This window comes from Heterodontus francisci, unplaced genomic scaffold (genome assembly GCF_036365525.1).
Source record: "Heterodontus francisci isolate sHetFra1 unplaced genomic scaffold, sHetFra1.hap1 HAP1_SCAFFOLD_506, whole genome shotgun sequence".
Classification (NCBI taxonomy): domain Eukaryota; kingdom Metazoa; phylum Chordata; class Chondrichthyes; order Heterodontiformes; family Heterodontidae; genus Heterodontus; species Heterodontus francisci.
The window spans coordinates 288494-301982 of record NW_027140876.1 but is presented as its reverse complement, the minus strand read 5'-3'; the positions used below and the strand labels follow the sequence as shown (position 1 = coordinate 301982).

Genomic DNA, 13489 nt, shown 5'->3' with positions numbered 1-13489 from the left:
TCTACATGTATCCAGACAAACTGGAATATTCCATATCTTATCCTTTTTCTCCAAGAATTAACAAGTACTTGGCCAAAGTATATTTTTTGCTTTTTTTTTGTGTAGTTGAACTGGTGCGTGATTGTGTTTTGGCATATTTCGAAGGGAATATATTTATACTTTCATATTTCAACCTGTGTGTTAATAACCTTTGCATCTTTATTAAATGAGTCTTGTTTCATAATAAATTAATAATTTTGTTGATTGTTAAAGAAGCTTGGTTGGCAAATTTTTATTCAGAAACTAAAATAGATGAAGTATGAAATTAGCTGAGACGGTAACTGGGTAAAACATTTAAATATATGTTGTGACCTGTGGAGAAGTGGAACTAGAGAAAGACAGTGCACTCCTCCATCCTCGGTCATAACACCAACCAGTGGAGGGTTTCCCCCCTGATTCCCACTAACTTCAATTTGCCTCGGGCTCCTTGATGTCCCACTCGGTCAAATGCTGCCTTGATATCAAGAGCAATCACTTTCACCTCACCTGGTCATATGGTTCAGATTCCGAGAACATCGGAGGGTAATCAAAGCCCGACAATTTACACTTGCTTTCAGCCATTTCTGAACATTGCTGCTAGGATTGGAGTTTTATTGTCTTTTGTTTGTTCAGAATATCTCCTGACAATGCAGAGCATGCGCAGAGCAATCGCTGACATCATCACTGCGTCTGAACATTTGCCAGCTTGCCAGGACGGGTCCGTGCACGTGCACGTCAACGTCACCACGTAATGACGTCAGACATAATAATGTCCGAGTGTTTCTTCACCCCTCAATGGCTGCAATGGCCATCTCCATTCCTCCAACAGTATCCTGCTCCCTCCCGTGATCGGCGCCTCAGTCGACGCTTCTCGTCCCCGCTCTCTGCCTCTGTCATCTCCTGCGCCCGCCTGCTCACTGATCCCGACTTTTCACCACTCCATCCCACCTCGCTCACTCCCTCAACTTTCCCCAGCCTCTTCTGCTGTTCCATCCAGCCACTCACCTCCTGCCTCACCACTGGCGCCTCACTCGCTGCTGTCCCCCACCCCCAGCCCCCACCACTTCTCTGGGTGGCAAGGCGGGGAGCGAGCAACAGGAGGGAACAGCGAGCAGATGGGTGCGGGATAGACTTGTGGGTTGGAGTTCTGAGCAGTCAGGAGTGGCGGGAAGGTGGGTGTCGGAGGGAGTGGGTAAGAGAAGCAGCGATTATGGGAGGGAGTGGTGTATTGTTGAGGGGGGGGGGGGTGGGTGAAGGCGGTGATCACAGCCATTGAAGGGTGAGGGAGTTTGGGTTCAATTGTTTTTTTTGTATTAAATTGAGCAGCACCATTTTTATCACTGGTAGCTGCCTGAGATGTCACAGACAGTGATGTTTCTGTCTATGAGGCTGCATTTGCACATGTGCCCATACTGCGCCACCTAGTAGTTGCATTGTCAGCAAATGCAGCCTTTTTTTCATAACCTTCGACCTTCACCTTGAGGCAACCATTCTCTGTTGCCATATTCTGCTCTGGAAAGAATAATACTTGAGTTAATCTTTACTCAATCTTACATTTATTTGCAGAGTTAAGCACTTCAAGCATACAACTCCTCACTCAACCACACCATAGTTTCAATAAGTACCTCTTTATATGTGCTCAAGTGAAAGCCCAGTTAATACCCACTACCTGCACACAATTAAACACAATTAGCACTTACCCCAGTTTCTGTATTTTACAGTCTGGGTTCCTCAGAGCTGCAGACAGTAGTTTCACTCCTGAATCTCCCAGTTTATTACCACTCAGGTTCAGAAGCGTCAGTGATTGGTTTATACTGAGAGCAGAGGAGAGATCTTCAATACAAGAAGCTGTGATTGCGTTATTATTAAGCCTGGGGTCAGAGGGAGGAATCACAGTAAATTCACAGTGTTTATTAAGAACACCATTACAGATACTAATAATAATGTTTATTGATAACACTATTATTGATACTAATAATAATGTCCAGTGTTAGACTCCAGTTATTATAGACACAATCTCTCACAGTCTGGTACTTACTCCAGTGTCTCTATTTTATAGTCCATGTTCATGCCCACCAACTGCACACAATTAAACACAATTAATATACAATATGTATTTACCACAGTTCCTGTATTTTACAATCTGAGCTTCTTAAAGCTACAGACAGTAGTTTCACCCCTGAATCTCCCAGTTTATTCATACCCAGGTTCAGAACAGTCAGTAATCGGTTTATACTGGGAGCGGAAGCGAGATCCTCGGAACAAGAGTCAGTGAGACCGGCATTACGCAGCCTGGAAATTAAGGCGAGAGAAAAATAACAGGAATCAGAGTAAATCCCCATGTTTACTAATAACCCTATTACTGATATTAATTATAATGATGTACACTGTCAGACATCCAGTTACTACATGGACAATCTTATACAGTCTGGTTCTTATTCCAGTTTTTACATTCCACAGTCTGGGTTTCTCAAAGCCAGTGGCAGTAGCTGCACTCCTGAATTACCCAGATTATTATAACTCGGGTTCAGAACCGTCAGTGACTGGCTTGTACTGTCTCTTTATATGTGCTCAAGTGAAACCCCAGTTAATACTCACCATCTGCATACAATTAAACACAATTAATATACAATTAGCACTTACTCCAGTTTCTGTATTTTACAGTCTGGGTTCCTCAGAGCCTCAGACAGTAGTTTCACTCCTGAATCTCCCAGTTGATTATAATTCAGGTTCAGAACCGTCAGTGACCGGTTTTTATTGAGAGCAGAGGCGAGATCTTTGATACAAGAATCTGTGAGATTGTTTTCTTCCAACCTGGGATCAAAGATGGAGAAATAATAGGAATCAGAGTAAATCTGTTGTATTTACTGGTAACACCACTACTGATACTAATAATGTGCAGTGTCTAGCAATAATACTATTTCTGATAATAATAATATACAGTGTCAGATACCCAGTTATTATAAACACAATCTCACACAGTCTGGCACTTACCCCAGTTTCTGTATTTTACAGTCTGGGTTCCTCAAAGCCGCAGACAGTAGTTTCACTACTGAATCTCCCAGATAAAGATAACCCAGTCTAAACACAGGGAGACAGAGAGTGAGAAACAAATTGAATCAAACCCGGACCTGATACAATTCACTTTCTGTTGAATGTTACAGGAAACACTGAAAAAGACTTGAGGAAATTAACAACCAGAGTTTCCTGTCATTGATGATGAATCTCACACTGTAGAACTCCTCATATATTCAGGAGCTGTCAATAAACATCAAAGAGGGAAGTAACAGGACAGAAGGTAGATGATTGGTTGTTGAGTATTACAGTGTGTTTTTGTCTCTCTAAGTGACAGTATTTGAATAAAGTATTGCTTGGGGAAATAAATCTATTACTTTATTAAATTAATTAGATAAATCAATTAATTAATATATTTATTATGAATTGTTTTAAAAGTTTTAATTACATTTATTCAGATTATCAATAAACAAATTAATTATAAAAGACTAGCGATGACAGGGCAGGCTACGTGTTGGGACTGTTGGATGTGGGAGTTTGTGGATAGTGAGACTGTCCTGCATTCCCACACCAGCAGGAAATGTCTCCGTCTTCAGTCATTCCAGCTCAGAGTCAATGGGCTGGAATGTGAGTTAGAGACATTCCCAAACATAAGGGAGGGGGTGGAATGTCTTCACAGTTTTATCCAGAACACAGTCACAGCTCAAAGAAAATCACAGGTTCAAGAAAAGGGTGTAACCATTAGGGAGCAGCATGGTGAGGACTGAGGAGAGATTGAGAAGGAGGTTCCTCAAACACAGGTCCTGTCCAAAAGGTACAATGTACTTGTTACCTGTGAGGACAAGAAGAAAGACTGTGGGGAGGACAGTCACAATGTAGACCAAGGTACTGTGGCTCAGAAGACTGTCCAAGGGGGAAAGAGCAGAATAGAATGTGGTAGTGATAAGGGTTTCTCTAATTAGAGGGATGGATAGTGTCCTCTGCAGACATGAATGAGAATCCTGTCGGGTGCGTTGTCTACAAGGTGCCAGGGTAAGGGATATCTTATGGTGGCAGGAGAGCAATTTGGAAGGGGAGGGAATAATCCAGTTGTCGTGGTCGATGTTGGAACAAACGACATATGTAGGAACCGGGAGGAGATCCTGCTGAGGGAATATCAGGTGTTAGGAGCTAAATTAAAAAGCAGGACCTCAAGGGCAATAATCACTGGATTATTTCCCATTCCACATGCAAATTGGCAAAGAAACAGTCAGATCAGGAGAATTAAAGTGTGGCTAAAGAGCTGGTGTGGGAAAGAGGGGTTCCTTTAAATGAAACACTGTCACCGGTACTGGCACAGGAAGGAGTTATACCGAGTTTACAGACTCCACCTGAACCGGGATGGGACCTGTGTCCTAGTGGAAAGAGTAAATAGGGAGATGGTAAAGGCTTTAAACTAATTAGGTGAGGTAGGGTGGGCGGGTGTGGGGAAGGAAGATGGGGAGGGATGAAGCGAAAATGAAATCAGCCTGAATATAAACAATACAGGAAAGCGGAGCATTGGAAAGAAAAAAAAGTGAGGACTTCGAAGGAAAGGAGTGAAATAGAATTATGGAGCATGATTGTAAAAAGATGGTAAAAAATACAGTAAGAGGAACTGCTATTACAAATGAGTTAAACTTTTCATAGTGTCCATAATAAAAACGTGGAACTGGAGGCAATGCTATGTTGTGAGGAACCATTGTAGGGATTACTGAAACATAGCTACCAAAAAATCAGGACTGAGAATTAAACATTGCAGGGTATAAACTACTTAGGAAAGATAGAGAGGAGCCTGGGGAGGAGGAGTAGCTGCACCTATTACTGAAAGCATAATGGCAGTAGCAAAAAGTGACATGGCCATCAGCAAGACAGAAATAGAATTCACATGGATAAAGATAAAAGATAATAAAAGATCACTTAACAGTGTCATAATCCTACTGATGTTTTGGGGGAAATCTACAGTGTGTTTTTAAGTCAACAAAGGATCAGTACTGCCTTAAGAACAAGCAAGCCTCAGTAGTTATCAAGAAGGTGCATTCTGGTTTCCGTTAGATACAACCCTACAGAGAGGGAACCAACCAATGTCAGCTAGTGCATCCTGATTGCCTTGGACACAGCCACTCTGAGACTGTGGTTAAATATACAATATTGTGATTAATTTATTGAAACTAGCTGAAAAACTGGCTTTTGACAGAAACAGAAACAGACTTTTCTAACCTTTGCCAGTTCTGATGAAAGGTCACTGATCTGAAATGTTAACTCTGCTTCTCTCTCCACAGATACTGCCAGACCTGCTGAGCATTTCCAGCACTTTTTGGTTTTATTACAGACACAGACTGGCTGCCAGCATGTACTGAAAGAAATAGGAGAGCTCTTCCTCTGTCAGCTTAAACCTTATTTATTATGCTCTCAAAATTTTAAAGAAGCTTCAAGCCAGATTAATTTCTTTAAAAAAAATAACCAATTACTTTAACTACTGAACTGTAATTACTATGTTCATGTTCATCGCTGGAAAAGGAGAGCATCACTTCAACTGCTGAACGAGAATACTGACTGTCCTACTGTTGAAGAACCTTTTCTTTCCCATCGGACGGCTGGGAAGACTTCAAGCATCCTTGGTCTATTCCACATTGGAAGATTCCACTTTGGAAAGAGCATAAATCTGCAAGGACTTTGTTACTTTTTAAAAAAATGTTTATATTTTGGTAGTGTTAAAAATTTAGTTTTCTCTAATAAACAGTTAATTTGTTGATCTAAAGACACATGGTTTGGTTCGCCTCATTCGGGGGTGTGGTTTTCTTTAATTTGGATAGTTTGAAGTGATCTGTTAGGCGATTTGTGGAGGGACGGGATTGAATTGACAGTGCGTTTCTCCCACCACAATCAGAATCAAATATTTTGATTGAGGGTACTGTCTTGAGTGGTCGGTTGTAACAACAGGGATAGTCTAAGGACCACCTAATAGTGGAAGGAAGCTGAGGAAGAAGAATACAAAGAAATTAGGGAAATGAATAAAAAACCTGGAATAATAATCATGGGGGAATTTCAACTAACATGCGATTAACTGACCAGAAGAGATATGTAAATGGAATAAGGGAATGGAGTTCCTACAATGTGTACAAGACTCCTTTCTAAACCAATATGCAAGAAGCTCAACAAGGGAGGATTCCTTACTGGATCTAGTAATGGGCAATGAGCCCGAGCAGATAAAAGTCGTAAAGGTAGGGGAACATCTCGACGATAGTGAACATTAATATTAAATGCTTTAAGATAATAATTGCGAAGGACGTAAGTATGATGAAGACCAGGGAATAGATTGGAGAAAAGTGGATTTTGAGGGGTTGAGAATAGAGCTGAGGAAAATAAAACTGACAACAATATTGTCAAACAGTGATGTCGAACAGCAATGGGAAACATTTAAAACCATGTTTGACATAGTCCAGGAAAAATATATTCTGCTAAAGAGACAAGAACAAGCGAAACACTAATGAGTTACCATGGATGAATAAAGACATCAGATAAAGAAAAATGTGGTCTTGGAAAAAGACAGACACTAAGTACATGAGCAGTAGGGGAGAGCACGACAAAGAGATTAGAAATAAAGAGAAATAGGAGGGCAAAAAGGAACAATTAAAGTATCAAGGAACAAATAGTAAAATATTTTACAAGGACATAAATAAAAAAAGGAAAATCGTGATGGAAATAGGGTCAATTATTGATGGCCAGGATCATATCACAGGTAACGATAGAGAAATGGCAGAAATATTAAATTACATTGTTTCAATAGTTACCAGGAAAACAGGATAGGTGGACAGATTAAACATCAGATAACAGCATTGAAAATTAAAAAAATAGAAGTTTTAAATAGGAACACTGGAGCAGGAGTAGGCCATTCAGCCTATCAAGCCTGTCCCGCCATTCAATATAATCATGGCTTTTTCCCACACTAATAAACTAATCAAACTCAGAGGATAAAAACCCCTGGTCCGAATGGATTCCATCCACATATTTTAAAAGAATCTAGGGAAGAGATAGCAGAGACATTACTACACATTTTTAATCATTCTTTAGAGAAAGGTGTAGTGTCAGAAGACTGGCCGATAGCTAACATTATACCGATATTTAAGAAAGGAGATAGAACATGTACAGGGAACTATAGACCAGTTGGCTTAACATCAGTGGTAGGAAAAATAATGGAATCCCTATTAAAGGTGGGAATAGAGAACATCTAGAAACCAAAGATATAATAAGAGTCACTGACCCGAAACGTTAACTCTGCTTCTCTTTCCACAGATGCTGCCAGACCTGCTGAGTGGTTCCAGCATTTCTTGTTTTTATTTCAGATTTCCAGCATCCGCAGTATTTTGCTTTTATTATATAATAATGAATAGTCAGCATGAATTTAAAGAGAAAGTCTTGCTTAACCAACCTTGTTGAATTTTTTGAAGAGGTGACAGAGAAAGTAGACAATGCTAATGTAGGAGATGCAATTTATCCCGATTTTCAAAAAGTCTTCGATGAGGTATCACATAGCAGACTGATGAATAAGGTCAGAGATTGCAGGATCAGGGACAAGCAGAATGGACAGCTAGCTGGCTTCAAAACAGAAAGCAGAGAATAGGGATAAAGAGTAGTTACTCAGAATGGCAGAAGGTGGAAAGTGGTGTTGCACAAGGATCAGTGCTGGGATCACTGTTTTCACAATTTATATTAATGATTCAGACTTTGGAATCAAAAACACAATTTCTAAATCTTCAGATGGCACCAAACTTGGGGTTGGGGGGATAGTTAATCTGAGGAGGATAGCAACAAAGTACATGAAGATATTCACAAACTTGCAGAATGGATATGTAATTGACAAATTAATATCAACATAGATAAATGTGAGGTATTACAATTTGGAAAGAAAAGTAAAGAGGTTACATATTACTTACAAAATAAGAATCTAAATGGGGCAGAGGAGGTAAGGGATCTGGGATTACAAATACACAAATCACTAAAAGTAGTTACACAGGGTAACAGTAAACCAAGCACTAAGGTTTATTCCTAGGGGGTAGAATTGAAAAGTATAGAAGTTATGCTAAACTTGTGTCAAACCCTGGTTGGACCACACCTGGAATACTGCAGACAATTCTGTTCACCATATTATAAAAAAGATATGGAGGCACTGGAGAGGGTGAAAAATATTTACAAGGATGATACCAGAAATGTCGGGAATACCGATCAAGAGGGAATGAACAGGCTGGTCTCTTTTCTCTAAAAAAAAAGAGCAGGCTGAGGGGTGACCGAATAGAGGTGTTTAAAATTATGAAAGGTTTCGATAGAGGAGACACAGAGAGAATGTTTCCACTTGTGGGGAAAAGCAAAACTAGAGGCCATCAATGTAAGATAGTCACCCACAAATCAAACAGTGAATTCAGATTGGTCAGTCCTGTATGATGTGTTACCTCCCTGTTGCTCGGGTAAAGGACATCACAGAGAACATTCTGCAGGGAGAAGGGGGTGAGCCGGAAGTTGTGATACACATCAGTACCAACGACATAGACAGGGCAATTATGGAGGTCCTACAGTCTGATTTTCAGGAGCTAGGGAAGAAGTTAAAAAGTAGGACCTCAAAGGTAGGAATTTCTGGTATAGTCCCCATGCTACACACCAGCCAGAGTAGAAATCAGAAGGTAGGGAGCATCAATGTGTGGCTTGAGACATGATGCAAGAAGAAGGGTTTCAGATTATTGGGGTACTGGTACCAGTTCTGGGACAGTAGGCACCTATTCAAAAGGGATGGGTTGCACCTCAACAGGATTGGAACCAATGTCCACGTGGGGAAGTTCACTAATGTGCTTGGGGAGGGTTTAAACTAAATTGGCTAGGGGATGGGAACCAGCAGATAGAAGTAGAAAAGAGGAATAAGGTGCCTAAAGTAATGAGAGTATTGGATAGTACTGGAGAAGGAAGTAGTACCATACTAAATAGCAGCTGACTAAGGACTGCAGGGAATACAGGTTCAGAATGCATGTGTAGAAATGTAAAACAAAAACAAGAAATGCTGGATTCACTCAGCAGGTCTGGCAGCATCTGTGGAAAGAGAAGCAGAGTTAACGTTTCGGGTCAGTGACCCTTCTTCGGAACCCGTGTAGAAATGTAAAGTGTGGTGAATTAGGCTGATGAGCTACAAGCACTAACACCTATGTGGGAATATAATGTAGTGGAAATAACAGAAATGTGGCTTAAAATGGTGAGGACGGGGCACTTAATATTCATGGATACCAAGTGTTCAGAAAAGATAGTGAAGGAGAAAAGGGAGGTGTGTGGCAGTACTGATTAGGGAAGACATTGTAGTGTTGGAAAGAGAGGATGATCTTCAGGGAGCAAGGATAGAATACGTTTGGTTAGAATTGAGAAGCAAAAAGGATGTGATCACACGACTGGGGGTAATCTACAGGCCTCTAAATAGTGACAGAGAGAAATAAAGGAGCAAATCTGTAGGGAAATCACAGAGATGTGCAAGAACTACAGAGTGGTGATATTGGGGTTTTAATTAACCAAATATTGAGATAATGTTAGAGTAAAGGGAAAGGAGGAGTTAGGAATTTCTGAAATGTTTATAGATGAACTTCCTTGACCAGTATGCTCTCGGTCCAACTAGGAACGAGGCATTGGTGGATCTGGTGCTGAGGAATGAGGTGGACCAAGTATCTGGGCAGAGGGGAGACACTTGGGGAAGAGTGATCATTGTAAGACAAGCTCTAGATTAGATTGGAGAAGAGCAAGGAACAATCTAAAGCTGGACTTATAAATTGGAAGACGGCTAACGTCAATGGGATGAGAGGGATCCAGCCAGGGCAAAATGGAATTGAAATTTGTCAGGAAAAACCTTTATGGAACAATAGAGTCAGAGTCATTATGACACAGGAGGCCATTCGACGCATTGAGACCATGCCGGCTCACTGTAGAGCAATCCAGTCGGTCCCATTCCACCTCTCTATCCCCACAGCCTTTCAATTTTATTTTCCTCATGTGCTGATCCAATTTCCTTCTGAAATCATTGATCATCTCCACTTCCACCACCCATGCAGGCAGCGAGTTCCAAGTCATTACCACTCACTGCATGAAAAATATCTTCCCCACATCCCCCTGTAACTCTTGCCCAATATCTTAAATCTGTGTCCCCTAGTCCTTGTACCATCAGCTAATGGGAACAGCTTATCTTTGTCTACCTTATCGAAACCTGTCGTAATTTTGTACACTTCTATCAAATCTTCCCTCAATTTCCTTTGCTCACCCTAGCTTCTCCAACCTAACCTTGTAGCGAAAATCTCTCATCCCTGGAACCATTCTGGTAAATCTCCTCTGAATCCTCTCAAGGACTCTCACATCCTTTCTAAAGTGTCGTGACCAGGACTTGATGCAATACTTGGGCCTAAACAGAGCTTTAGGAAGATTCATCATAACTTCCCTGATTTTTCACTCAGCACCCTGTGAAGCTCAAGATCCCATAAACTTTGCTAACCTCTCTCTCAATACATCCTGCCACCTTCAAAGGTCTACACACATGAACCAACCCCCCAGGTCCCTCTGTCCCTCCACACTCTCTAGAACTGTGACATGAAGTGTATACTGCCTCTGCCTATCGTTTCTGCCAAAATACATCATCCCACACTTCTCTGTGTTAAATTCCATCTGTCACTTCTATATTGCTAGCCTATCTATGCAGTCAATTGGTGTCATCCTTATGGTCTGCTACATCTCCAAGTTTGGTATCATCAGCAAATTTTGAAATATTACTCAGTTCGAATATACAAGTCATTTATCGATGCCAAGATTAAAAGGATGTACCTAGCACTGACCCTTGGATAACATCAATGTCTACCATCCAGTAGTCTGATAAACAACCATTTACCACCACGCGCTGTTTTCCATCCTTCAGCTAATTTTTTCTCCAAGCTAACAATGATTCTCCTATTCCAGGAGACTTGATTTTGTTAACCAGCCATTTATGGGGCACTTTGTCAAAAGCTTTTTCTAAAATCCATACAGAAAATGTCCGAATTCCCCTCATCAACTTTCTCTCCTACATCATCAAAAAAATTCAACTAGATTAGTCAAGCCTTTTACAAATCTGTGCTGACTCTCCTTAACTAACTCAAACCTCTCCAAGTGCCTGTTAAATTTTTCCTTGCTTGTGGTTTCTAAAATCTTATCCAACACTGATGTTAAACTGACTGGCCTGCAGCCCAATGAGAGGGTGCGCAATTCCAGATTTAGTATTAGGAAATCTAGCTGGGCAAGTGGATGAAGCAGCAGAGATAGTGACCATAAAACAGTTAGTTTTAGCATTATTATGAAAAAGGACAAAGATAAAACAGAAGTAAAAATTCTAAAATAGGGGATGGCAAATTTTACAAAACTGAGAGGTGATCTGGCGAAAGAGGGCTGGATACTTGAAGGAAAATCAGTAGCCAACCAGTGGGAGTCATTCAAAAGCGAGATTCTACAGGCACAGTATAGACATGTCCCAACAAAGAAAAAGGCCAGATCTAGAGCCCCCAGGTTATTTAGAAGCTTACAGGGTAACAAAGCAGAAAAAGAAAGCTTATGGCAGTCACAAAAAACTTAATACATTAGAAAGCCTAGAAGAGTATAGAAAGTTCAGGCTGAAATAAAAAAGGAAATGAGGAAAGCAAAGAGAGGCCATAAAAAATATTGACAGGTAAAATTAAGGAAAGCCCAAAGATGTTTTATCAGTACATTAAAAGCAAGAGGATAACTATGGAAAGGGTAGGGCCTATCAGAGATGTACAAGGGAACTTATGCGTGGAAGCAGAAGATGTGGGCAGGGTCCTTAATGAGTACTTTGTCTCTGTCTTCAGAAAGGAGAGGGATGAAGCAGACATCGTAGTTAAAAAGGAGAGTGAAATATTAGATCTGATAAGCATAATGAGAGAGGAAGTACCAGAGGGTCTGATATCTAAAATTGAATAAATCACCAGGGAGCCAGATGGATTGTATCCCAGGTTTTTAAGGAAGCCAGGGAGAAAATAGCACATGCTCTGAGGATCATCTTCAAATCCTCACTAGATACAGGCGAGATACCAGAGGATTGGACGTCTGTGAACGTTGTACCATTGTTTAAGAAGTGTGAGAGGAATAGACCAAATAATTGTAGGCCGGTCAGTCTGACCTCAGTGGTGGGTAAATTATTAGAATCAATTCTGAGAGATGGGATAAACTGTCACTTACAAAGGCACAGATTAGTCAGGGATAGTCAGCATGGATTTAAGGGAAAGTCATGTCTTACTAACTTGAGTTTTTTGAGGAAGTAACAAGGAGGGTTGAGGAGCGTAGGGCAGTAGATGTAGTTTGCATGGATTTTAGTAAGGCATTTGACAAGGTCCCACATGGCAGACTGGTCAGAAAAATAAAAGCCCATGGGATACAGAGGAATGTGGCAAGTCGGATCCAAAATTGGCTCAATGACAGGAAACAAAGGGTAATGTTCGATGGATGTTTTTGCGAATGGAAGGCAGTTTTCAGTGGTGTTCCACAGGGCTTAGTGTTGGGTCCCTTGCTGTTTGTGAAATATATTAATGATTTGGATTTAAATGTGGGAGGCATGATTGGGAAATTTGCAGATGGCACAAAAATTGGCCGTGTAGTTGATAGTGAAGAGCATAGTTGTACACTCCAAAATGATATCAATGGTTTGGTTGAGTTGTGGAAAATAGGCAAATGGAATTCAATGCAGAGAGCTGTGCATTTGGGGAGGGCAAACAAAGTGAGGGAAAGCACAATAAACAGGAGGGTATTGAAAGGGGTAGAAGAAGCCAGAAATGTTGGACTGCATGTCCACAGGTCCCTGAAGGTGGCAGGACAGGGACAGGTAGATTGAGTAGTGAAGAAGGCATAAGGAATCCTTTCCTTTATTGGTCGAGGTATAGAATACAAAAGTAGCGATGTAATTCTGGAACTGCATAAAACACTGGTTCGGCAACAGCTGGAGTATTGTGTACAGTTCTGGTCACCACATTACAGAAAGGACATAATTACTCTGGAGAGAGTATAGAGGAGATTTACGAGAATGTTGCCAGGGCTTGAAAGTTACAGGTATGCGGAAGGATTGGATCGGCCAGGGTTGTTTTCCTTAGAACAGAGGAGGCTGAGGGGTGACTTAATTGAGGTGTATAAAATTATGAGAGGCCTAGATAGACAGGAAGGGCCCGTTTCCCCTAGCGGAGAAGTCAATTACCAGGGGACACAGATTTAAAGTGATTGGTAGAAGGATTAGAGGGGACATGAAGTAAAACATTTTCACCCAGAGGGTGGTGAGTGTCTGGAATTCACTGCCTGGATCGGTGGTGGAGGCAGAAACCCTCAACTCATTTAAAAGGTACCTGGACATTCACCTGAAGTATTTTAACCAGCAAGACTACAGACC

General features: G+C 41.0%; 1 protein-coding gene across 6 annotated transcripts in view; it reads right to left on the bottom strand.

Annotated features, from left to right (window-relative positions):
- The window catches only part of LOC137361309 (NACHT, LRR and PYD domains-containing protein 3-like), a 145907-nt gene that overhangs the window by 6536 nt on the left and 125882 nt on the right, over positions 1–13489 (bottom strand). For all 6 annotated transcript variants that reach the window (XM_068026193.1, XM_068026194.1, XM_068026197.1 and 3 more), the window contains exons 11-14: positions 3013–3099; positions 2662–2832; positions 2140–2310; positions 1719–1889 (exon numbers count right to left, since the gene is read on the bottom strand). In XM_068026193.1, coding sequence (XP_067882294.1) covers positions 1719–1889; positions 2140–2310; positions 2662–2832; positions 3013–3099 — 600 coding nt within the window. The remainder of the gene's footprint in view (positions 1–1718; positions 1890–2139; positions 2311–2661; positions 2833–3012; positions 3100–13489) is intronic.